Source organism: Anas platyrhynchos, chromosome 8 (genome assembly GCF_047663525.1).
Source record: "Anas platyrhynchos isolate ZD024472 breed Pekin duck chromosome 8, IASCAAS_PekinDuck_T2T, whole genome shotgun sequence".
In the NCBI taxonomy this organism is placed as follows: domain Eukaryota; kingdom Metazoa; phylum Chordata; class Aves; order Anseriformes; family Anatidae; genus Anas; species Anas platyrhynchos.
The window spans coordinates 8463136-8490360 of record NC_092594.1 but is presented as its reverse complement, the minus strand read 5'-3'; the positions used below and the strand labels follow the sequence as shown (position 1 = coordinate 8490360).

The 27225-nt window shown below is 35.3% G+C and overlaps 1 protein-coding gene across 2 annotated transcripts; it reads right to left on the bottom strand.

The window, feature by feature from the left end:
* Window positions 1–99: 99 nt before the first annotated feature.
* Window positions 100–27220, bottom strand: CCDC18 (coiled-coil domain containing 18). 2 transcript variants are annotated; one of them, XM_072041501.1, is made up of 28 exons: window positions 27065–27220; window positions 26460–26602; window positions 26127–26277; window positions 25720–25887; window positions 24574–24683; window positions 23541–23669; window positions 21735–21831; window positions 20828–20949; window positions 18946–19255; window positions 17494–17594; window positions 17230–17387; window positions 16340–16560; window positions 15443–15553; window positions 14439–14570; window positions 13574–13708; window positions 12917–12994; window positions 11968–12084; window positions 11327–11494; window positions 10728–10870; window positions 9955–10118; window positions 8975–9188; window positions 8292–8391; window positions 7082–7198; window positions 6516–6659; window positions 4991–5194; window positions 3698–3835; window positions 1927–2124; window positions 100–336 (listed from the first exon to the last, which is right to left on the bottom strand). In XM_072041501.1, exons 2-28 carry the CDS (start codon window positions 26585–26587, stop codon window positions 322–324), a joined length of 3873 nt encoding a protein of 1290 aa, XP_071897602.1. In that variant the 5' UTR covers window positions 26588–26602; window positions 27065–27220; the 3' UTR covers window positions 100–321. The 2 variants fall into 2 exon arrangements, 1 of the variants encoding a protein (XP_071897602.1); XR_011810855.1 differs by lacking the exons at window positions 100–336; window positions 1927–2124 and adding an exon at window positions 4222–4347 and having other exon boundaries at window positions 3701–3835.
* Window positions 27221–27225: the final 5 nt, after the last annotated feature.

Below are 27225 nucleotides of genomic sequence, written 5' to 3'. Positions count from 1 at the left end.
TCTTATTAGATGTGCCACACAGCTACATCATCTTAAATCCTGGGGGGAAGAGAGGACTACATGACACTAGAGTTGAAATTAATTCCTACAATTCAAGATACTTAAAAATAAAATTTATTTCTGAAAAATAAAATAAGTGAATTTATTAATGCAATAATCTCAAAAAAGAGTTGGAAAAAAACAAGATTGGCTTTTGCATCAGTAAAAATACATTCATAATTTACAAATACAATGTTAAAATTTCCTCTTTGAATGCACTATTATGTTGCCAGCAACAGCATTCCTGGGTTACTGCTTGTCCAATAGGCAACATTTCTTCCTTCACAGTTCTTGCCCCTGCAACAAAATATCTTTGATCAGAAACTTCAAACTTCAAGTTCAATTTACCCTATCTAAATCATTTTGCAGTAAGATGTTATTTTTTATTTTGAAGATCTATCTTAACAAATTAAGCCAACTATGCGCAGGTCTCAAGTCCTGGCTTCTTTCTCAGACTCTGCCTCCTAGACTGAAGTTATTATTGAATTCCTGTTTACTTGTTCTGTCAACTGAAGTGCATTTGCTTTCAAAATAAGTCAACGTTGAAAAACTTGTAAGCAATGTTAAGTTTTAAGAGAACTGTACTAAAATTCTATGCAGCATATTTTGAGAAGAAATATTAATATACAAATTCTCCACAAAAATGTAGAATTTGAAGGAGTACTGCCTTTTGAAATAATTGCACTTTGTAAGGCTTAAGGTTTCTCTGTGAACTGGATTATTTCGTTTAAGTTCCTCACAATTTAAGATTCTAAAAATTCATGAAGTGTTTTTAAAAAACATATCGACAGTATCGAAGTGCTTCCACCATGTGAAAGGAAAAAAAAAACTATGATTTCTACCAATACAAGCATCTTATTTAAAAAATCTTATTAATATTATATATTCTGGATTTTATAAAGTAAACAGAAATGCGTGGTCAGTTGTAGCATGCTTTTTGTTGTTAATTTCTAAGGGGCTTGGCTTTTTCTCCTCCTTTAAGAACTTACATTCTGGACTTAATTATTTGGCAGTATATTTATAAAAAAATACAAAACAAAAACCAGGAGAGCAAACAAAATGGTTGCTCTCATACAGGATTCACAGCAGCTACATTTAGATTAGCCATTACTGTGGCCCATATCAGGCAGTCTAATATTTGGTAACATCACAATATACTATGGCTCCTGTTAATTATACCTATAAAATCCATTATGTTGCATCTATTCCCTATTAGCTAGATGCTTACTCTTAAGGGAATGCTATAAATGGAGTACACAGACATCTATAAGTAGCACATAATAAGCTTAGAGCTAATGAATGAAAGGCTATTACACATACTTCTAATTATTTTATACCATGTATTAGATGTCTCATCTTCCTCATAGCTTTCTGCATTTTATATGACCACTTTTATACAGACCACTTTTTGCAAAAAAAAAAAAAAAATATATATATATATATATATGTATATATTTGTAAACATCAAGCTCTGAAGGCATAGATATACAAAAATTGATTGGGATTAAGTGACACACTCAAGTCTTAGACGACGCAGAATCCTCCTATTGTCCTTCCATGTCTTTCACATACCAAAACAACAAGAAAAAAAAAGCCCTCTATAGTTCTATAATACTGTGTATTATAGTTCTATAATAGTTCTATATATAGTTCTATAATACACAGGAGGCTGGGAAACATGAACTTTTCTTAAGCCTTACAGGCCCAAATTTACATGCATTTTAGTTATTTCTAGTTTCTCAACAATTATTACAAATGAAGTAAACGCAAGTAATGCAAAACCAGAACTCGGTAATTCACTTTGTTGGTTAAAGATCCTGTATTTGTTTTTGTGTGCAAAAATTGCCTTAGCTACTTTACGTATAATGGCTAGTTAAGTCAACTTACCTCAAGCAATGCTTCATTTGCAGCATGAAACATTTCATCTCTAACCTGAAGTTGTTGTTGCAGATTAGTAACAGTATCTTGAGCCTCTTCTAAATCTCGCTTCATCTGTTGCAACTGTCCACTTACATGATAAGAACCAAATTTTTGGTGTTGTGTTGTTATCTGCCTTTTTGCTTGGTCTTTCGGATGAGCACGCTTCTCAAGTTTAAGAAATATGACAAAGAACATTGCAAAAGTTAAAGACTTTTACATGTAAGGAAGAAAAAAAGTACTTAATTTTTTCTTACTTCAACGATCATTATTAACAAAATTTTATTTCTCACTTCAGTAAGAAATTTGGCCACAGAAGTTAATTTGTCATAAGTCATCTACCATTGTAAATTAAGTCAAATCTTTTTTCTTTTTAATAAAAGAAAGTTAGTTCAACTTCCCAGAGAGTGCTGTTGTAACAAGATCTTCAACGCAGATTAGAGCAAAGTAAGAACAAAATGAATCAACTGAAAAATGTGTGCCCTCGTTATTTTATGAATCTCAAAAGGGCAAGAGTGGACCAGGAGAGAAATCAATCCAGCAAGGAAACAATCAGAGAACAATTTATAACCTGCACTGTAACAGGCAGGAAAAGTTGTGTATTAAGGAAAAAAGAATGAGAGAGGCTACAACCATCCCTCTTAACACCCACCCCCGCTGCTTTCCCCAGATACATTACTAACTGACATTTTAGATCTTGCACAAAGGTAGAAGATTGGTCAGTAAGTCTGCCATAAACATCGCTGAAGTAGAAAGTTTTCTCTTACAGGATGGTATGACAGACACCATTTTCAAACACAGATGCAACCACATAATATTCTGAATGGAGCTAGAACCTCTGTAATGCATTCAATTTTTATACAGAATGTTTCTAAAAATAAAAAAATAAAAAAAAAATCCCAGCATAAATGGTAAACAGTAGAGAGAATCTCATTATGAGCTACATAGACTATTTATCTTACATCTTTGGATTGACATTTTTCTTTTTACTTTTATTTTTGCAACTTTAATCTGGTGTAGAATTTTGTCCAGGTGTACTTCTTTGAGAAAGATACAACATTATCACAAGAAATTATCCTTAATTGCATTTATATCATTCTCACTGTGAGAGTCTGAAGAGTCCAGTAATACACTGGATTCATTCTTTTAGGATTTAGCCATTTCATGACATGAGGACAATCCCTGCATATGTGAATTTATTTTTGAATAAATGTGGATCTTACATTTTTAGAAGGTAACTCAATACACAACTAGATACTTTCTCAAGGATCTGATACCTTTGTAATCTAGTTGATGCATAAAAACCCAGAAGTCATAAATGGTCTTTGAGGCTTCTACCTTCTCCCTGTTCAAATAAAAGTGGTTGATTGAAAGCAGTTTTGACTAAGCCTATCAGCTACTGCTTTAAAAGAAGGTGTGTGTGTATTCTTTTAACAGACTACTTTTTTTGTCTGGGAAGGAAGCGTTCAGTTCAGGCACTAGGTAGGAGACCCTTTCTTGTCCAGTCCTTGACTGTTCTAAATCATCTCCTTTAACAGAAGTCAAGGTGGGAGAGCTGACACTGCTTCAATCTGCGGTGAAAGAACCTTCACATCCAGGTGGGACACAGCCAAGCCCCCATGCTCTAGAATGCAGATCACCTTTAGTGACAGAAGACTTCTCAGATGTCTTATTCCGAGACAAGGAATAACAAAGACAATATAATTAAAATAGCAGGAGCAATTTCAGTTCTAGTACTTACCTCTCTCTGGCAAGCATCTCTTAATGAACATATTTCTGCAGAAAGCCTGTTTATCTCAGATTGCATCTGTACTTCTAGTTGAGCTTCACGAACTTTGGCAGCACCCAGTTCTTCTGCCAAACGGTTTGCACGAGATTCCTGAAAGACAGTAAGAGATACTATAAATCATGCCTGCACCTGAAAAACACTGTAAATGCAAAACATTATTTCCACCTGAAAGAACATCGCAGGACATAAGTGAATCAATTTCTCTATTTTCTGTAACGAAACACAATGAGGTTACCCATTTCCTTCTTTGCTCATATGGAATCAACATTAGGACAAGGCCTAGAATATGGTAGTCAAAGTGCTGCTACATTCTCGTTTAGCTCTTAAGCCAAATATAAGCCTACTGAATAACACTGGTAGAGTCTTACTCCTTTAAATAAGAGGGAGTTTGCTTGCCATTAACGTAGTTACACAGGTCAAGAAAGAAACTTCAGAATCTGGAATGTTTTCTAGAGATTGCACAAACAGGAAATTACCTGAAATAGATGGTAATGAAGTTGCTTTCATAAATTATTCAAAAAAAAAAAATCTGTATGAGAACACTCTTCCAAAGCTTAGACAGGACCGCATAGCTGCAGCAGTATGTTTCTAGAGATTGAAAACTGGCAAAGACAAAAGTACATTTTTACAAATGAATGCTCCCTCCTAACCTACAATATTCTCTTTTTTTTTATTATTTTTTTTTTAATAACTGGTGTTACAGAATGAGTACCTGTCTTCAAAGGAGAACAGAAACTGCAGTTGGGTCTGACCTGTGTACTAGAAAGAGGAAAGACAATGGGCAGACAGCTACTGTGTGGGTTCTGATTTAGTCTAGTTCCTTGAAGATATTTAGTTATGGAAATATACCAGCTATTTCCCCTTCCTGTTCCCTATACCAAAGGAAATACCACTTTTTGGTGAAAAGCTTGGTTAACTCTGGTAAGTAATAACAAAAAACACTGGCACTGGTTTCATTTTAAATCTGGGCATTTCTTTTGTCCATTATTAATCAGAAAAAAAATGAAATTTTCTCTTTTCAGAACTGAAAAGAAGGAAGCTACTAACTACTGTGAAATGGCAAGGAAAAACAGAATTTGGACACTCCCACAGAGTGGGAGTTCAAAACAGAACTACAATATGCATATTAAAAACTTTAAGCCCTAAACAAATGCATCCTTTCAAAAAAAAAAAAAGTTTTTTAATAGCAAATTCTACTACTACTGAATGTATATTCTGCATTGAAATGTTGAAACATTCAGTCACCTTTTCTTGGGATAAATGGTTTAGTTCTTCTAATTCATGCAAGAGCCTGTCTGCTTCTCTTTGGGCCTGAACTAACATTCGACGAGTCTCCACCAATTCTGAGTGAGTGTGCTGCAGCTGTTCTCGTTCTAGCTTCAGTTGCTGACCCAAATCTAATGTTTCTTTGTACTGGTCTCCAATGCAATTCCCCTGGTTTTTCACTGTCTGTAACAGGTAAACAACAACAGATCTCAAAAACAAACAAACAAACAAAAAATCTCAAAACATCCTGCATTCATTCTTCTCTTTCAGAGGGAAAAAAACAGCAGCAAGAAAATAAAAAATACAATCAAGCCAAATTCCCATCAAACACAAAGTCCCAAAACTATAACATTTGTATAAATATAAAAATAATATAGACTTTATAAATATAATAGACTCTAAAAGACTGCAGATCTGTGATCCATCTAAGTTCTGTGTCATCTCACAGCAGCCAATACAGAAATTTAAAAGGAAGATGTAACAAAACTTGTTGATTTATATATAGTAACACATTCATAAAAAGCTTATTTTAACACATATTCATGAGCATCTCATATATGCCTGAAAACAAGTATTTGTATAATTCAAAAAGTTACCTATTTTCTGTTTTATCTGTATGCTTCAACTACTGTGCAAAAAAGAAAACCACCACCACACCTCTTCTAGCTCTTAAGAGCACACTAGCTCTCAGTACTCTTCTAATGCAATTATTTCCACAAGATAAATATTTAAGACACAAGAAGGTCTCATCACAGAGTATCACTGATATAGAATGAGTCCAGAGAAGGGCCACACCAAGATGAGCACCTTTTCTATGTGGATAGGCTGAGAGAGCTGGGGTTGTTCAGCCTAGAGAAGAGAAGGCTCTGCGGAGACCTTATAGTGGCTTTCCAGTGCCTAAAGGGGAATGCAGGAAAGCTGGGGAAGGACTTATTGTCAGGAGATGCAGTGATAGGAAAAGAAGTAATGACTTTAAACTAAAACAGGGTAGATTTAGATTAGATATTAGGATGAACAATGATTGATTGTTGATTTAATTTTAAGGAAGACCATCTCTATAGCCAAAGCATCAGATTATTAAAGATGATCAATATTTTAATTTCTTCATAAAACAGACAAGAGTCTGCCAATAAATTTTTAAGTTCTAAATCATTAAACTGGTTGGATTTTGGGGCATTAAGATCCAGCAAAAATCAGGATATACAATACAGTTATATGGGGAGAAGTAATGACAGTTATTCTAAAGAGACACCACACCGTACAATTCTTTCTAGGCAGTTACAGTCATGGCATTAAAAATTTGACTATTTGTTTTAAATGAACTCTACTAAAGAATTTAAGTAGGTAACTCCACAGTATTTGCAAGCACTCTCTTTAGTGAGAAGGCTGTTTTACTTGCATTGTTTATTAAACAATCACATGGGCCTAAGTAGTAAGAATTGTGCAGTACGTTGTGAGTAACAGTTACTAAGGGGAGGGGATTGAAATCCAAGGAGCATTTCACCTTCTCAAGAGCTTCTAGGCTCTGTTGCTTTCTTTCAATTTTCTTCTTCAGCTGATTTATTTCTTGATCTCTTTGAAGTATTTCAAACTCCTTTTCACGAAGCTCGTCTTTAGAATGCTGGAGTTTGTTCTCTAAGCTCTCAATCTGAACAGAAAATGCAATAATATCAGGACAGTTATTTTAATGAAATCAGAACAATTAAAAAAAAAATTACAAACGCTGCCAATATTAATACTGACTTTGGGATCCCTTGCTAATTTTTGATTTTATTTTGCTAACTTTTTCCTATATCAGCAGAGCATTCAGGAATTGGGAATAAGATAATTTGGGAATTATCTTATTAAGTAGAAAGACACATCTTCATTTTTGCGCTGTCATATCCCTGTAATAGTTTTAATTGTCAAATAAAATATTTTTGCTAATATATTAAGGTATTCTTTCCCTCCCTACAACACGGCACCAGTATTCTCTTCCAGGTTAAACCTGGCCAGACATTCCAGAACCAGACATTCTTATATAATCATTTGTCCTTTGTCAGGGAAACCGTGTTTTAAAGCAAGAATTACCTGTTTGTTGCATTCCTTAACTTCTAATTCAGATTTCTCTAAACTGCTCTCTAATTGAATTATTTGTTGATCCATTTCTCCCCTATGTTCACGAACCATCATATCCAACTGTGTAATCTAGATATAAAACAGGAAAAAAGGAGACATTATTTTGAACTACTATGCAGAATTGAAGCAGCAACATTATAAAATATGATAGCAAAAGGAATTAAACTAAACTCTTGTAGTCTCAGAAATATTCTTCCAAGAAGTCAAAATAAAAATGCACCCTAGCTACCTCATTTGAAAACCAGGGGCAAAACACAAAGAGCAAAGTGGAAAATTTGGGGAAAAAAAAGTCCCTAACAGAACACATTTGGTCATCAGATACACAGAATACAAACCAAGTAGAATTTAATTCAGTTTAATCTGAATTTAATTAGTAGTTCGTTATACTCGTCCATCATGTTAGAAAGTGCCAATTTTTGCCAAAGCAAAATACATAAATTAATTCTGTTGCGTTGGTGAACTCCCAGAGCAGCTCACAGCGTGCTGTGACAAGAATATACTGGAAGATCTGACCTCGTTACAGTCTCAGTTCCTTCTACAGATGTATTTTTTTTTGCACTTCAAATATTATTGGATACACATGCTGTTAATTCTTGCAGGAAGTAGCAATTAGAAGGCTAAGGGCTAATTGTAAGTGACAAAATAATAGCTTTTCCACAAGGAGTACCAAATGCTGAAGCCAAATCAAAAGACTGAAAATATTTCACGTGAGATACAGAATTTCTTCACAGTAAATATGCTGTTTTATATTTAGAGATTGCTTTAGATCTAATTAAATAGGATCCAGTGAAAACCAGGAAAGGAATCTATCATCTCAAGGCACACGTCAGTGCAGATCTTTCCTCCCTTTTATCAAAAATCAGTATGTCAACAGTTGTCCTGCAACTTTTTTACTAAAAGACTTATGGGATAGGTTTACATGACGCTTCTGTTCTATTAAAATAATATTTTGTGCCCCTTTAGGGGAGCACAACCTGATTTTTCCTGTTGCCATAATGCTTCAGGAAGATACAGCAAGTTTTACAGTCAATACTATGGCTAGCTTAGCAGTACAGTTTGGAATGATACGTTAACACAATTAAATCTAGTATACTTTTTATAAAGTATCACAATACCACATAATAGGAACAGCTGTCAGTAACATACTTGAAAACAATCTGACCTGAGCTGCTCTTTGTTTCAGTTCCCAATTCCTTTCTTTCAGTGCTTGGTCCATGTCAAGCAGTTCTTGCTTTTTGTCTTCAATTTCTCCCTTGCAATACCTGAAATTCACATATGTTTAACTGCTTAATGCACATTCAATTGCTTAACTTCAAGCGATTGAATTTCAGCTTGAAAAACATCACATCTATTGCTTAAAGCCAGATTACTTTAAAGTGTGAATCTACTGATTGGAAGGACAAACCCAAACACAGTAATTGTGATAATTTCCTTGTGGAGATCTCCCAATAACTTCATTATTCAAGCTATTTAACTGGTTATCAGGACAACATATTGTTGAAAAACAGTAGTAAATAGAGGTATCACTAGTTTATGGCCAGAATGTAAAATTGAGAATTTCACTACAAAAGAAATTTATACCTTTTACTATCATTTCCACAGATTTGGGATTCAAAAAAAAATCTAAACAGATTTTAAAACAGTTTGCAAAAAAGAACTCACCACCACTTAGAAATTACAAGTGAGCTGAGAAGCTACTGCACCATGTTATCCTACAGCCACAAACCACCTGACGGTTAGAGACAGCTGGTAAAAAGATTTTAAAAAGACCATCCAAACTATGTGCTATTCCTAATCAAACAATAATGTAACTCAGTTTTCATGACAGAAAAGATAGCAGCTTACCTGAGCTCAGCTGTTAGATTCATGACAGCAACGTGTTTCTCTTCTAGAGAGGACTGTGCATTCTGTAATGCTTCTTGCAATTCCTGAAGTTGTGTTAAAGTGATTTTTAATTCTCCATTGGCATTCTGTAATGCAGATTCCAGTTCTACTATTTTCTGTAATGCTTCCCTGTGGCAAGTCTCACTTTGAAGCAGCTTATCTTCTAAATCATTCACTGTTTTACAGATACACACACACAAATCAAATCGAAGTGTTGAATCATCAGTAAGTCAGGCTCTTTATGAACACCACTGTCTATTAGCACTGGTAACCTATTTTCAGTATCACTATTTTTAGGAAAATCTAGAAAGACAATGAAATTATACAACCACCCTTTCATGGAACTTAAGTCTTCACCATTTTCTATTCAGTTCACAGTCTCTAATAGATGCATACTCAAATTTCAAGTCTAAAACATTTTGCCAATGAGAAAAGAGAGACAATATAGTAAATGAATATACACTGCTACAAAAAATGCTAACAGAATTGTTAGTAAGCCTCCAGTTTAAAAGAATGGTAAAAGTAAATGGAAAAGGAGTGGTTAGAAAGCTTATTTCTACAAGCTCTTGTGTACTTTTTTTCTTTGAAATTGAATTTTCATGAATGGCATTACAACTTTGTTAAATTTGTGTGTCTTGCTTGATTACCACATTAAGGATCTGCATTGCCAGCTTACAGAGGCAAACCTGCTTAGTCATTTCACATAGGGTAAGGGTATACCCACAAAAAAGCGAATTTGCAGAAACCCTTTGAAAATAAGTCGGTGGTTTGTTTAACTATTGAATTACCAACAAATTTAAAAATATGACCATGGAAAAACCCTCAAAACTATCATATTCTAACTTGCTTGTACTTAATAATAAAAAGGGAAAATATCAAACCTAATACACAGAGATACAGCATGATTAAAGGAAGCCCGAAAAACAAAATAGCTAAATTACCCTCATTTGTCTTTTCATTGAGTACTGATTGTGCTTCTTTCAAAGTGACGTCCAATTGATTTATTTGCATTGCTTTGTCTTCAGCATCTCTTTTTAATTGTACTACTTCTTTTTCCATAATAGTAAGTTCATTCTTGTATCGATCTGTCTCCAACTTAATTTGCCTAAATAAAAGATGCAGCCAGAACAAAATGACCCTTGTAATAACAAAAGCAGCAAATCTACATCCTTACATGCTCTGAAAAGACAGATCCTTTCATGAATAGTGAATAATATTATTGAATCTAGTGGAATTCTGTTAGCAGATTGGCCACAAATACACAGCAGATCCTGTCAAGTTCAGTTGAAGCAGTAAAGTTAAAGGAAGTTTGTTAGGAAAAGATCTTACAGAAGTAGAATTATCATTATTCCCATCAATTATGTAACTGTGACATTCATAGGAACAACAAGAAGTCATGTAAAGTAGGTTTTTCTTGCAACAAGAAGACATTCTTTAAGAATACCAAGCCCTCCTCAAAGTACAAACACTTTGATATATTTATGAATTGAATTGTATTATGAAGTGCCATTTTTAGACTAAATAGGTTGCCTGTACACATATTAATTCCATTTGAAGTCTGTTCCAGAACCTCATGCCTCTGCTACTTAGAAACTTTCTAAATTCCCATCTATTACCCAGACACTGAACGGTAATTACATAGCTGAATACCATTTCAGAGCAAGCATTGTTACATCTATATGCAGAATATTCCTCTCAGTTGTTCTAAACCTACCTGATTATACTGTTAAGTTCATCTACCTTCATTCTGTTTAAATCTGCTCCCTGAGAAGCTAGACAAAGCTTCTCTTCTACCTTTCTCAACTCATCTTCTGCACGTGCTTTCTGTTTCTGAAGTTCTTGTTCCAAAGTAGATACCTATTTAAAAGTGTATTTAAATATGTATATATACAACTTTTAAACTATGTAACAAAGAAAAATACATCCTTGTAATTCACACACCTTTAATACAACAGATATAGTCTAAAATTGTATGTAGTTTAACACTACAACTTTGCAGTCATATCTAGAAGACAAATGTTTTTGAGTAAGTGTAACTAGGTTTAACTTTTGAATTTCAATAAACCTCACCTTAACTAAAGTCTAGGGCTTGATTTCCCAACTACTTAGCCAGAAAAATACAAGAGGTTTTTGATAGCAAAGAGCTTGCTTTAATACAAAACAAACTGTAATTCCTTTATTTTAGATATATCTAAATTAACAACTATCACCTCAGTTATCAGATAAACATTCAGATTCTAAAGTTGTTACAAAAATGCATATAAAAGAATTTAAACAACTGTCCTTACGTAGACTCTTTCCATGGTATTGTACCTGTTTTTCAAGCTTAATTTGATTATCTTCCAGTTCCCCATTTCTAATAGTTTCTTGCTGCAACATTTGCTGCTGATGATGCAAGGTTTGTTGCAGAAGAATATTTTGTTCATTTGTGTCCTGAAGATCATGACCTTTCAGTTTTATTTCCTTTTGTAAATAAAAAACCTGAAAAATACATTTACTTTCCATTACAGTAAACATTTTTAATGCATTTTTATTACATTTTTTCATGTAACAGTGAGAAGCATGATAAAAACTCAGTGGCTTGAAGTAGAAGTTTTCTTATCCCCAGGACTTCTTCCCCATTGAGATACTTGTGACACAAATCAACTACAAACATGTAACTTTATATTGCAATAGCATGCTCTCCATTCTGTACGACAATGATTTCTTTAATCCTGTTACTTCTTTAAACAACTCATTTCTATTGGTATTCCTTTTTCCTAGGTTTATCCAACATTTCTCAGTTATGCTTTTCCCCTTTACCCTCACAAAATGTATAGTATTTGCCCCCAGCTAAGTTCCTCATCACAATTTATGCTGCAAAGGCTTTGTTTCTTATTTCACAAGCTTTTTAGATTAAATAAATCAGAGCAACAGCCTTCTCTGCAACACAGAAGAACCACTAAAATTATTACCTCTTCAGATTTCTTTTTGAGCTGATTTTCAAACATCTCCTTATTTTCTTCCAACTGACTTAAATACAGAGCAAGTTCTTCCTTACATATATCTAGTGCTGACCCAAGTTGTTTCACCTAGTTGAATGTAAAAATTACTGCAAATTAGCTATTTTTTATTAACTAGTTAGTAGTCCAAAAATGTTGAAAATATATAGCTTTTCAGACATCTTACACAAAAATATTTTAATCTAAGAGTGTTAAAACAGATGTGAAAGATTATAAGCTTCAAAGAACTGAAATAACATTCAGAAATGTAAGAGATCAGGGGTCCTAATTTTAAGTCTCTGGAAAACAATCCAAATACTAGAAAGACACTCAAAAAAGAAAACTGATCCAACACAAATTCAGAGAACATGCTACCAGCTATGTCACGAGTATCTTCTCCTGGTAATATCCTGAAAATCTAATATTGCCTGAATACTGACTGTGTTAAGTCACCACATGATAATGTTTAGTAAAACTGTTGCAATTATTGCATGGAAAATACCAAGCAAACACTAAGAAGTAGTACAGATGGTTTTGTTCTTTGTTTTAATAGACGACCAGTATTATGATATCGTATGGCTAAACTATACCTAGAGCAAAAACCTATGAAATATTACCTTTGTTAGGCAACCTCTTGCTTTCAAAGTACAAGTACAAATCTGCCCAATTTGTAACTACAGTAGTTTAATAAGGCAATTATGCATTGCATAATCTCTTACAGCAGATTTCACCATAGCTTTTATTAAAAAAAAAAAAAAAAAAAGTAGTGGGAAGACTTCAGTCTAACAATTTCTGAAATATTTGTGCAAGACATGTCTGTAAAACAGCCTCAACATAGTTTGTCCACAAAGGATAAGAAAAGAAGACATGACTATTGCATACTTTAAAACTATTAATTGAAAATTACAAAGAGTTTACTAACTTTGATTGTTTGCTCAGTTAACCGACTCTGCAGTATCTTCAGTCCCTCATCTTTTTTGATGTTTTGTTTTTTCATTTCCTGTTTAAGCATTTTTTTCCAAAACAACAACAAAAAAAGGTAAATATACTGGCAGTAATAACAGTATAGCTACTAAGAATTCATACTAGGAATCAAGGCAAAACATTGATCATTGTACATATACATATACAGCTTGCATACTATATTTGTGTATATCATACTTTGAAGAGAATTTGGTTCCTAAGAAGTGTCCCTTCATATTCTGCATCAAAAGGAATTATTAAAAGGAACATGGATTGCCATAGTAGAACATTCTTGTTTTTCCATCTAGTGCAGAATAAATGCAGTAGTTCTTTATCCAGATCTCTTTTCCTTAATTAAAGCAAGAAGCCCAACGGGCAAACCAGAGGTATAAACAGACTGCTGAGATGGTAAACAACAAGGAGTCATGAAAGTTCACACACTTTAGAGTAGTATGGGGAGTAGTATGGAGTAGTAGATTCAGTCAATGAGTCAAACGAAAATTAAGAAGACATTATCTTTCATTTTCTCTATTTTTACCACGTGTCCATGGATGTACTTTTCATGATTAGCCACTTGCTTGATTTGTATTTAAAGAAAGTCAAAAGCCAACCTTACCTCTCTGCTCTCTATCAGTAGCTCATCCAATGATTCAATGTGATGCTGTTTATGTATAACATCTTGTTGCAAAACAGATATTGTTTTTTCTTGTTGTACAAGTTGTTGATGTTTCTTGTCTAGCTGTGTCTGAAGCTGTCCATAAGTAGTTAATGGTTTACTACTTTAACAAGCTTTTTCAGAGAACTTATACATCTAAATATGTAATTCAATTTTATTCACCCACCACTAAGAATGAAAAGTAAATAGATTTCTGCCATCGACAGTATTGCACAGTATTAAATATAACAAGAAATCCCAATTCCTTGTTAGTTTAAAGCAATAGGAGAAACAAGAGAATAAGAATATAATTGCCTGTTGTCAGCCAAGGCACTAAGACACTCATACATTCTTTACTAAAAGGTAACAAGTTTCTTTAACAGCTAGAAATAGCCGAGGTTGTATTTCTAATGACATGAAGCAACTGAATTCCTCTACAAAGAATGAAAAATCCCACTGACAGTTCTTCCTGAATACAGATGCTCATAAGGTTGACAGAGGTTCAGCAAGCAAGAGTACTCTTAGAAGCTACAATCCTACTTTTTCTTTTTGTACTAGGTGTCTATACAAAGAGCCACAGTATTCTTAAGCCTGCAATTGAGCAGTTAAGTTGAGCAGAAAAGATATTTATGTCTCAGGCAGAAGTCATGAGATTGTGTAGCATTAGACAGACAATTAACTAAAAATCAGAAAACGTAGGAAGAAGATAATATACATTTTTAATTGTGTCTGTCTTCGAACTACTGAAAAAAATGAAGAAATTGACATAGGAAATAAGTTACCACATCTATCATGCATACATACTAGCACACAAAGAAGGTCTTACTAGTTCTATCTGTTTCTCCATCTCTCTGTGCTGCTCAAGATGAACCAATTTCGCTTTTTCAAAAGCAGAAGTTATTTGCTCATGTTCTTCACTGACAGTTGTTTCCAACTCACGAATGCGGCTATTTTTTCCCTGGAAAATGGCAACAGCAAGAAGAACTTGAAAATAGTTAGCTCTGATATTAATTATTATTCGATGATCAAGTTCCCAGATTTTACAAACACCGCAGAAAATGCTAAAGGTATACAAAATATGTCTCCTCTGAAAGGATGTCACACCTATAATAAAGGTGTAGCATGCCACTGCAGCCACTATACAGAGATGGGGTGTCTGCTAAGGTCAACCAACTGCCAGTCAGTGGAGGAAGGAACATCTGATAGGAAAAAAAAAATGGTCAGGTGCAATCTCTTAAAATACATGTTTCCATTGAAAAGGAACACAGATTCTTTTCTTTGCTCACAACTTTTGACCCCTCCCCAAAAATAGAAAGATTTATATAACATCAGAACTGGAAGATACGGTGCTCCAAGTTTTAGATCACCTTCTTCAAAAGTTAACATCTAGAAGACATTTTTATTCACAGGTCTACATTCAAGGAATTTTATTAAGAAGGTATGGAAAAGAAATTTAGAGAACAAACCCAATGCTGTTTTTTTTTTTTTTTTTTAATAGTATGGATGAAATGATGATCTCACCAAAACAAATGGTACTGAAGTTCATTTTAATAGGGCTAGATTTTTGTTGTGTTTTTCCATTTTTCCACATCAAAAGGAAACAGTATCATGTCCATTAACAACTTATCATGCTCAAAAGCAAGGAAAAAAACATGTTTTATTTAAAGTTTGGTTTTCTTTCTTCTTTTCAAACTATGTCATCTAAAAACGATGCAGATTGCCTAGCAGACCTGAAGTCTATCCACATGGAATAATAACGCTTTAATTTAAACTTTGATCTTCATTTATGTCATTGTATACAGAAGTTGTTTCTCACCATGAACATCTTACCATAAGTTCCTGTTCCAATTCTTCATTTCTTGCTGCAGCAGCAGAATAAGCAACAGCCTTTTCTTCCAATTGTTTCTCAAGTGCAGAAAGTTGAGAAGATTTCTTTACTATCTGGAATTAAATATGTAGAAAAAAAAAACACAGAGGTGAAGACAACCATTTCTGGTTTATTCAAGTATATTATATGCTTTCTTATTGCCAATTCTGTTGTAGCTACTTGTATACATTAATAATTTTTATGAATTGTGTATTTATTTTTGTAAGCTCTATTAATCTTTATTTATCACAGAGAAGAATTCAGGACAATTTACCTCTAAAGCATCCTATCTGTGATAATTTAGTGCCATATACTGTAATTAGTTACCACCAATTTATAATATTTATTTTCGTTATTAGGAAATATCACAATATATCACAAAATATCAGAAAAAAATCAAATTATGCTGGAACTAATGCATTAGCACCAGAATGTAAATATTAACATTTATTCAGAGAAGAGCTAGCTGAAGGTTGATTTATTTCCTGATGTTAATCTCTGGCAACTGTATTGCAATTTAATGAGGAAAAATTCTTAGATATTGAAAGAACAGTTACCTTCTTAATATTCCACATTAATTCAGCCATTCCAAAGCAACAAGACCATGCACATTTTCCGCATAACAAATCAAGCTAGCCCACTAAGAACATCAGTTTTAAAACTAAGTATTTCTGACAAAGACAAATTAAGGCTTCTGTCTTAATTTCCCACATACTCAAAAGTTTATTTCCAATTTCTCTCTAAATATGCCAAAATTTCAAATTAAGATGACAACTGCAGTTTTTCTATAATGATTGTCTGATGACTGAACTAAGCAAAGTGTGATACATTTTTTTCAGTGCTGTTAGTAACTTACTTACTTCTTGCTCTAAACTATTAGTTTTTGAAGCCTTTTCCAATAGCTCTTCTTGTATGATTTGACACTGACTGGCATTCTGAGCCATGTTGGTCTTCAAAACAGAATTTTCATCATCTATTTTTGTCAGTTTAATACGTAATTCTTCTATCTCTTTCTTGAATCTTTGCCTCTCCTTTTCAAATTGTTTGCTGATAAGTTCCAACAGTTGACACTTCTTCCTCTCTCAAAGTAGAAAACATAATTTGAGATTATTTTTATAAGAGAACATACAAAGCAGCACTCACACAGGTAATCATACAGTCCAAAGAGAAGAAACAATTTAATGACAGCATATTAAGCCAACATAGACGAGACTGTTTAATTTTTCTCTGTAACTTGATTATTGTTAGCTGCGACTCACAAGAAAACAAAAACAAAAAGGAACACCACCATCCCCCTCCCCACACACACGTCATTATGTGGGTGCTCTGAAGTCATTTCACGGAGCAATCCTAACAGTGGTTGCAGAGGCCATTGCAGAAATTCTGTAACAACAGGACACAAACAAAAGAATCAAAAAAAAAAAAAAAAGCAGGTACTAACTAGCATAACCTGCAAAAAGAAAAAAAAAAGTGGTTCTATTTCAACACAACTTGTAGCTCAAGTAACAAGTAACTCAACTACCTATAAAAAGAATATTGGGGCCCAGAGAACGTGTCAGTTTCCAGAACTCCTAAGTGACAAATGCTCCCTATTCAACACAAGCACATCTGTTAGCTAAGAGATGTATTATACAGACCCACTAAAACCAATTTGAACCCCACCAAAACAAAAAAAAAAAAAAAAAAAAACACACTTCCTCTGTTCTGTGAATTAATCAGACAAAACTGTGCAGCTATTTTGCAAGCTTACCTCCTTGAACTCTAATAAGTTTGACAGGCTCTGCTTCCAGGCCACATAACCCGCTTTTTTCTTGTCCTTCATTATCATCCAAAAGATGTTCAATATTACAGACAGTTAAGTCGGCATGAGGCTTTTGAATTTCTGCTTCCTTCGTTGCCAGTTCAATGCTATTCGAAAGAAAGATATAATTATTTAATATTATTTGTACAGGCTAGTTCTAGTACCACCTAAATATCTGCCTCTTGTTGTAATTCAATAACCAGGAAGTTATACCTTAGGTCTGCAACCAGAGGTTTACGTAATTCACAAGATTCAGAGACAGCCTCTTTTGTAGATGAACAGGATACCTGATGTTTCAAGTGGTGCCATTTGAACTAAAAGTAAAAGGAAAAACAAAATCAACGCGAAATTGACTTTTTATTGCCTAACAGTATGACTAATTCATATATGATACTATTATATAATTTTAAGACGTGCCAGGATTTTAAAAGTTTGGGTAACTTGATCTTTAAAATTATTCTCCTATGTGCTTGCAGAGCACTGCAGGTTCATCTCACGTTGGAGGAAATTATAGACATTAAGGCCCTCGGTCATTTATATATCTCTGTACAGACACAGAACCACAAGTGTTTTTACCATGAAAAATTAGATACATGGACATACTATCATAAATTCTACTTTTTGTACTTACCACATCATACTTCCTTTCAGATTTCAGCAATTGCATTTAATACCATTTTTTTCACCCTCAGGTTAGAGGGCTTCTGAATATTCCATTGAATTACCAGAGTAATCCCTCATTTTTCCAGAAAATTAAAATACATTTTCCAAATAAGACCATGAAACAACTTTTGAGGACCATCCAAATAAATGTCTATAGTCACAACAGCCTGAAGCATCACATTTTATACAAAACTACTACATTCCCGCGGGCAGGAGTCACTTTAGCCACACAGAAACAATACTTTTGATTTTGTTTTCTTTACAGCTATTCACATTTATATTTCAAAAATAAAGAGATCTGATGCAATCTGTACTCCTGACCTTGCATGTTTCTCTCTAGTCCTTTCTGGCTTCCCAAGCAGTCCCTTTACAGTAACCCTCATCAGTTCACAACTTTTTTTTGTTTGTTTTGTTTTTTAAACAACACTGCCAAGCACATTCAGTTTAGTCATAAACTTGACTAGTGCAAGATTTGGGCTCACAAGCCAGGGTTCATTGTGGTAAAACAAAAGTTAATTTGCAGTCAGGAAAGGTGTCCCTTCTCTTTCCAAGAAAAAAAGAAGTTCCTAAAACATCTCTCCTGTTCTAATTTCTCCATTGTCAAGGTTATCTCAGCTTATCTCTTTGTGGCTGTGTGCCACAATGTGTCTGCCATCTGGGAAATGTCATGCTGTTCAGTTGAGAAGAATCTCAACATCACATAACACAATACTGTATTTTGGAGAATACACCTTCAGCTGAAGAATAAATACATAGGACAGAGGGAAAGAAAACGTAATTTTACATGCTTGCCAATTAATCAACTCCAAAGCATCTATTCATTGTTCTTGAATCAGAAGAAAAAAGTAAATATTTAAACAAAGATAACATTTCTCCATGCATCTTGAAAACAATATTACACTCAGATTATATCTCAGTAACTTCACAGAATTTCTATGCAACGTCAGTTAGAATTATTTAAGACGCAAAACACAAACTAGAATGATGCATCAGTTACTGTACCTCTTCAGATGTACTTAAAGACAACTGGGAAATAATGGTTTCTAGCACATTGAGTTCTTCCCTTGAATCCTCAATTTCTTGATGGCATAATTTCAAGCGGTTACGTTGCTGTGCAGTAAGTGCTTTCAGCTTTCTGTTTTCACTAATGAGAGCATTTTTCTCCTTAAGTATTGTTTCTTTTCCATTAAGTTCACTTTTAAGCTCAAGAATCTTCTGATTAGACCGACTCAGCACTGATACCATTTCAGTGTTCTTTGCTTTTAGAGTCTTAATTTCCCCTTTTGTGCTATGATTCTCTTTCCTTAATTGCCTAAAAAAAAAGTACATCTGTTCAAAAGGGATAGCTCAATACAAAGATATAGATTAGGATTTTCTTTATTAGAAGTACCAGAAGAACACAACATAACTACATTGCTTTAGTAATCTCTTCCCTTTCAAAATCTAGAAATGAGCACCACACACAGGACAAAAAGTTCTCACTGTTTTTATTATGCTTTCACTCTTTATAAGAACCACAGTACAAACTGCTGTCAGCAAACTAGAGAATAAACTATCTTTCTTTTTCAAGCAACTTAAAGTTTCAAGCAATGTCACAGTAGTCATTGATAGGAAATATATCAAGGTAACTTTAACTGTGCTGAAGCCAAGGAAATTTAAGAAAGGGATAAAATAACTGTATAACTGTATCTAAGACAGAGGATGAAGGTAACACACTAAGACTGAGCTAATCTAGTACTCTGTTACAAGCAAACGCAAGGAGTACTATTTCTTCTCTATCTTCATATCCAAGTGTACAGTGAGATAGTATTTTTAGTCCATCATAAATTACGCACTTTTTTTTTTTAAGTTACCTGTTGGTTTAGCAAACTGAATTAGCTCAAAGGTCTTGATGAGTGCCAAAATCAGCACAATTTAACAGGAAAAAAAAGGCAGCCTAGAGGAAAGGTCCTCATCAGCAACAGAAAGCTATTCAACAGGCTCAAGCTGGCATAAGGGTGCTCACACCATCTGCTATTGGCAAAATGGCTTAAAGAACAATTGTCAAGACAGGAATGAGTGTGGATAGCGTGTGCAAAAGGGATACCCAAAACTGCCTGAGGAAGTGTTTGTCTAAACCTAATAATGCTAAAAAGGGTATAACAACTTACTACATCTAAACTAATTAGAGAATTATCAAAAAATTTGGTAACAAAGATGGATTCTGCTTGAAAAGAAACACATAGGAAGCACAAAAATTCCTAACAGTGAGAAAGGAGCTTGGAGTGGAAAAAAACAGCAGTCAAACCTGGCTGGACACCAACAGAAGCTGCAGCCAGCATTAAAGCCTCCCTTCAGACTTGAGTGCAACCTCCACATTGGACGCTGAGAAAAGCCTTCATTCTAGCTAGGGACTGACAGGACAGTGTGCAACAAGTAAGCACTCACACCTCACAGTGCAGGTGAACTCTTAGGGTGCTTTTTCACCAGCATGTATATTAGCAGACTGTAGGCAGCAGAAAGGTATACTACAAAAAAAAGAACAGAACACCCACACCTCCCACAGAAACTGTGGGCAAGCAGGGCAACCCATGCTCCCAGAAAGCTGTAGAAGTGTTGTTTGTAACTGTGAATGTGTGGCAGCATGTGGGATTTGCTACAGAAGAGCATTTAAAAATCTGTAGGTGTATGCATATAATAAGCAACGTATTTTTTAATGTGTCTAGTATTAGGATAAATATCAACAATACAACAGGGAAACCTTAAGCGTTCACTGATTCTGGTCCTGATCTGGTTTGAACTGTGCAAATTGAGAAGCAGTTTCCCAGTGACAGTTGAACATGAAATTTCTTCCCAAATAACTAATAGTAAAATAACTACAGGATTTTTTAAAAGCCTGTGTTACCTTAATTGCTCTTCTAGGGTGTTGAGATCCTTCCTGTAGCTGATACAATTTTCATTTAACTTCTCTTTTTCTTTTTCACAATTAGTTAAATATTTTTCCAAGGCTTCTTTTTCAGCTTGAACCTTAAAAAGTAAGTTTTCATTACTGTGTAGCAATAGTCTAGTTTTGAAGGTGTGGTGTGGTTTTTTTTTTTTTGCTATTGTATTTTAAGAAAAATACTACGAACATTATGCTGTTTGTTCTCTCCACTCACCCCCCATGTTAAGCATATAGAGAATTCTGTTATGAGTAAAATGAGAATAGCAGAAAACATTCCCCCACCTCCCCCTACCCCATCATTTGGGAAAATGTAACGTCATTTTGGTTTAATATTTTAGGGCACATTTGAGGTTGGCAATCTCTTTCCAAAAGGAAAGAAATCAAATCAAAATTCCCCATAAGAGACAACAGTCTGAAGCCTGTATAATTTCTCCTTCTGAAAGGCAGGAAACATTTTGACCATAAGAACTGTGGAATATGAATTCATTTTTATCTCAGCTGTTCTCTAGCATGCATTTCATTGGACAGATTATAAAGATGGAGTCAAAACAATTCTTTGAAAAGGATTGTAAACCTTTAAAAATATAAGATTCCCAGCTGCAGGCAAGAGGCAAGAAATAGCAGCATTGTTAGGATACCCCAGGGACTTCAGGGATGAGTAAGAACCACACTGTACAAAGTTTTAAACTGTATAAACTGGCGTTATCACCACCGACAGTTGCTTATCACATCCCACCTCTCTTAAGACTTAGTCACGAACAAGCAGAAACAACTGATCCACCAGTGAACCCATAGCTGTTTGCTGCCCGCCATACTAAAAGGAAAGTACTAAAAGAGTGGCAAAAACAAGTAAAGAAAATAAACCCACTTTTTCTAATTTTTCAATTATTTTCTCGTTATACTTTTTGAAAACTCTTGTCAGCTCCTCAGCATTCAACAAAGCGTCATTTCTTTGCTGTTCTGTTCTGCAAAGCAGCATACAAATTAAAAAAGAGAGAATTTCAGCGATTTATTAACTCCTTCATCCAGTTATAGGAAACAGAACAAACAACCAAATTAACAACTTCAGGTAATTTCTTTTCTCCATCAAAATTCCCAAGCCCCTAGATAAAAAAAAAAAGTGTCACAAGGCATGAATACATTTTAAATGTGATTTTTGCATGTTAAGTAAGATTCCAATAATACTATGAACCTAAAAATAAGCATTTTTGATGCTCTTTAAAGAGCATTTGCTATTTAAATAATTCTCCTGCCCCCTTGCCAGGTCTGATAGGAACTGATCAAAGGATAAATTATTTTGGGAATACTAGAGAGATAACATCAATAAGTGAAGGAAACAGACTGGGGTGGTATCAGGTAAACAAGCATTCAAAGAAGCAACCCCCACTGCCAACTGTTTCACTGTTTTCCTGCTCTCATAGTGCCCTTCTCAACTGTACCATACATATGTACAACCGTGTACAACCGGTACAACCGTGTCCTGGGGTGCATCAAGCACGGCATCGCTAGTAGGTCAAGGGAGGTGATTGTCCCGCTCTACTCTGCGCTGGTGCGGCCTCACCTCGAGTACTGTGTGCAGTTCTGGGCACCACAGTATAAAAAGGACATGAAACTGTTGGAGAGTGTCCAGAGGAGGGCTACGAAGATGGTGAAAGGCCTGGAGGGGAAGACGTACGAGGAACGGCTGAGGGCACTGGGCCTGTTCAGCCTGGAGAAGAGGAGGCTAAGGGGAGACCTCATCGCAGTCTACAACTTCCTCGTAAGGGGGTGTCGAGAGGCAGGAGACCTTTTCTCCATTAACACCAGTGACAGGACCCGCGGGAACGGGGTTAAGCTGAAGCAGGGGAAGTTTAGGCTGGACATCAGGAAGGGGTTCTTCACAGAGAGGGTGGTTGCACACTGGAACAGGCTCCCCAGGGAAGTGGTCACTGCACCGAGCCTGTCTGAATTTAAGAAGAGATTGGACTGTGCACTTAGTCACATGGTCTGAACTTGGGTAGACCTGTGCGGTGTCAAGAGTTGGACTTGATGATCCTTAAGGGTCCCTTCCAACTCAGGATATTCTATGATTCTATATAGATAAAATTAAAGATAACACAAAAAACAGCCTGATCTAGTGAAAGGTGTCCCTGCCCATAGCAGGAGGGTTGGAACTGGGTGATCTTTAAGGTTCCTTCCAACCCAAACCATTTTATGATTCTCTCAGGTAAGCTGCATTTCTATTGCTTTCCCCACACGTACCCCCACAACACAGCACTGTGTACTGGTAACTAGTTCTGTTCATCACAACATCATACACTTGAAACACAAAAAGCATATGATGTAGATTCTTGCAAGACAGAATCAAAAAATAATCCAGGAAAAATATATTCTGGACAAATTTCAGCACTAAAGAACATTTATTGTGAAGGGAAAAAACACATAATAAACTGGATAAGCAGCTAAATTACATTTTAGTGTAATGGATCAGCCTGCAACTACCAGCAAGCTTCAAACCAAAAAAAAGCTTACTTAAAACAGCCTTTACAGAAAGGCCAATTTCCCCTTTTCTTTTTTAAAGTAGTATTGATAAAGCATAGAAATAATTTCATTCCATAAAGTAAACATCTGCCAAAAGGAATAAACACTTAAGCATTATTATTTTATGCTTATTTTATTAAAACCACTTAGTCACCTTTTTCCTTGCTTGCTTCGTTCAATTAACTCCATTTTCAAATTTTTATAGTCCTTTTTATATCTGTGCAACATGCTTTCTCTTTCCATTATTGTTTTTTGGCTTTGCTCTAGTTTATCTTCTGTATCTCTGGCAAATAAACAAAGAGTGATTTAAAAACAGGAGTTTTTTTTTCAAAAAGAAACCTTTAAAAAAAATGAGGAAGGCAAGGAGTGGAAACTTTTCTGCACATGCTGTTTGAGAAGAGCTAGTCAAACATATCGCAACTCTCAAAACCAGGTTTGGGACAACCCACAGCTTCCAGATGGACCATAAGACTCCCCAGCATTATGTCTGGAGTGATGTTCAAACACATCAGTAGGCATCAGGTGTCACAGCTGCCAAGGACCTAGATGTCTGGGATTGTGTCACCTGAACACAGGAATCGCTATTTTTCTAGAAATATGTGACTGGCCAGCACATACACATGGTAAACAACACTAAGGTAAGGTAAGTATTTTTACTCGTTTTGTGAAAATGGATTTTTGAGGCATTATTTTAATATTATACAGCATGAGGTTTTAAGATAAGCTGACAACCAGGTGGGTCTTCCTGACATCCTCTGGACATTGATTACATTAGCTTTATTTGGTCATTTGTATTGATTAATATAGTCGTAAAGAAAGAATCCTTTGTGCTACGTGGTACACAGTCACATTTGAAAATACTGCTTTTCAATTGTTTATTATAGAAGTTGTACAGTCATGTGGCATACAATCATTCTATTCAGTTATACATGTAAGTGCATTCATGTTCAGTATAGATTATAAACTGGTTTCTTTTCCCTTTACTATGTTTTTCCCTTTCTTGATGTGCATTCTCCACATAGGATGTATGCACAAAATAGAACACCTCCCTCTTCATATACATTGCCCTAAAAATGAAAGCTTCAAGCTCTAGATTACATGACCCACAATGAAACAGTAATTATGTGATCCTAAAAAAACAGATGCAACTAGAAAGCAGACCATAATAGTATTACGAAGTACGTTACCTTAAAATTTTATCTTGAGCTGAAATTTCTGCTTCGAGATTTACAATCCGTTCTTCTAACTTAGGAATGCTGACTAAACGTGTACCTAAAGTTGATTCAAGATAAGAAATCTGAAATACAAACGTATTTAAGGCTTCATTAGTGCTTATGTATATACCTTTAGATGAGATGCTTGCAAACTATCTGCCTACTGAATGACACAGTGCTCTTCACTTTGCTGTAGAAGATGCTTGTTCATAACACAAACTGACCTCCAACTTTCTGCTCTTTTAATTCCAGTTCCCTAGCACCATTCCAGCTTGGTATGCTGTCTAACAGAGAGTGATTTCTTTACATGTTGATCTTGTCTCTGTCTTTTTCCCCAAAGGTTTATGTTCCTCTGCTTGTTCTTTCTAGGCCAGACAGACAAATATTTTGCTTATCTACTTATTTGCACTGCCTTGGAAATAGCAATTGTCAAACAAAAAGATTTAAGCATAGCTACATTTTATCAGTGTTACATATAAACAAAGAATAACAATTGCCCTAAAAAGTATATATACAAAGCATATATTAAAACAGTAATGATTAACTACAATAATTCCTTCTAATTCATCTTTACTTTTTCAAAATAGCAATACAATTCAAACCCAAAATGTTATTTTTCGTTTCCTAGACAAATGACTACTATGCATTATTACTCACATTAATATTGCTCAGAAAAATATAGTCACAAAAATGTACAGTGCTAAATACATCACTGAACTATTCTCTTATATAATTTATTCTTCTATCTCTTTATTAGCAAACTAAGATTTATGAAGTGAAGAGCAGGAAAGGCTTCCCCCCCTTGATTTATCACCTTGCATAACAATTTGTCATTCCAACTTACTTGCATTCTATGACTTATTGGCTTTAAGATTAAATTTTGGAACATAAATAGATCAAATTAATAGATGTTCTGTTCATGGAGAAAGAGATTCCAAACTATTCTGTTCCAAAATTATCACTGAATTGTACTAAACAGTAATGTGACTATTAAAAAATTGTATAGAATGTATGTATAAGAACAAACTCTAAATATTGAAGTTGAAAAAAAAAATCAGAAGTCATGGTCCCTCATGCTTTTGTTTGGTTTTGAAAGCAAATATATTTAAAGATACATACTTTTGTTTTTAACTGCATCAATTCCAAGTTCATTGTTTCAGCTTTATTCTTGAGGTAGTGGTTCTGAGAAGCCACAGATGCATTTTGCTCACGAAGATCATTCAGCTTCTCCCTAAGACGTTCATTTTCTTCCACAGATTTATCATAAGTTATAGGTGTCAATTCAGACTAGACATAAAAAAATATATATATTTATCTCTACATATATGTGCATATTGCAGGAATATATACTCCATTGGAATATCTGCTGAACAAATATATGTATATCATATTATGTTTAAAGAGTGCTCTGTGATACAGCTACCCGAGGATAAAGTGTATGGAAGTTCTAAGAGCAAGAAAATCTCATAATCATAGAACATAAAACAAACAAAAGCAGTAAAAAAATTATCAAGTGCAATATTTACTTCAGATTTTCTTTGAAAATCCTGGCAAGATGTTCTACCAGCAATCTTCTTGCAGTTGGAAGAGCACTGATAGTTGCAATTAGGCTGAACAAGGTCCTCCAGGGTGAGGTTTGCAGTTTCATCAAAGCAGTTGTCAGAATATTCACTTGTGCTAGTGGCAAGAGGGAGAGTAAGAAGTTGTTACCCCACTTTTCTTTATTATTTTCAAGTTGCTCATAAAGAGTACTCAAGACCAAAGCACTAAAGTAACTACTTGCAGTAATCCGCTACACTCAGTAAAACATATTTACACTGCAAGTGACAGACCACTCTCATTCCCAAACACACTTGTACCTGGAAAGCTCTTCCCCTAGACTTTGTAGACTTTTTTCAGTTCTCCTCAGCTGATCTCGTAACGACTGCACATTTGCAACCAGCTCTTCGTCAGCACTTTCAGAACGAGTCCACACAGCACACTCCATTGGCACCACACTTGGCTAAGACATTAAAACACCATTAAACGTATGTAAATGCTACTTGAAAAGATGTTTTCTAGTTTTAAAGATAATTAAATTTAAAAAATAAAAAAATATTTCTAAATGTAAACGCACATTTCACACGTCACCTCCTCCTACGTTCACTAGATAAACATCACTCTGTACAAACGCAATGTTTAACTTATAGACCTATTAAAGAAAAAATGCCCTGTATCTACTCATGAAGTAGAAGAAGCTTCGTGAATTCCTGCCGAGGAAACCTGCAGAGCAGCTGCTGCGGGCAGCGCGGGGACGGCCAGGCGTGACAGGAGGAGCCCGGGCACTGCCCCGCCGCCGCTGACCAACGGCTGGGAGAGACCCGTGCCCGCTGCAGCTCGCCGCCTGCCGCGGTGATTCTTGAAAAGCAGTTCCGATCTCCTCTATTAAGGGCTGCGCGCGGCTCCTGAGGTAAGGAAAGCGTACCCGCGGGCGGCGGGAGACCCCCCGGAGGACGTCCGTCCGTGTGTCCGTCCGCCCGCCTGCGCGCTCCCCTCAGCCGCTTCGAGCCGCGCGGGCCGTTAGCACCCGCCCCCCGCAGGGCGCACGCGCCGCGCTCTTCCCCCTCCTCTCCTCTCCTCTCCTCT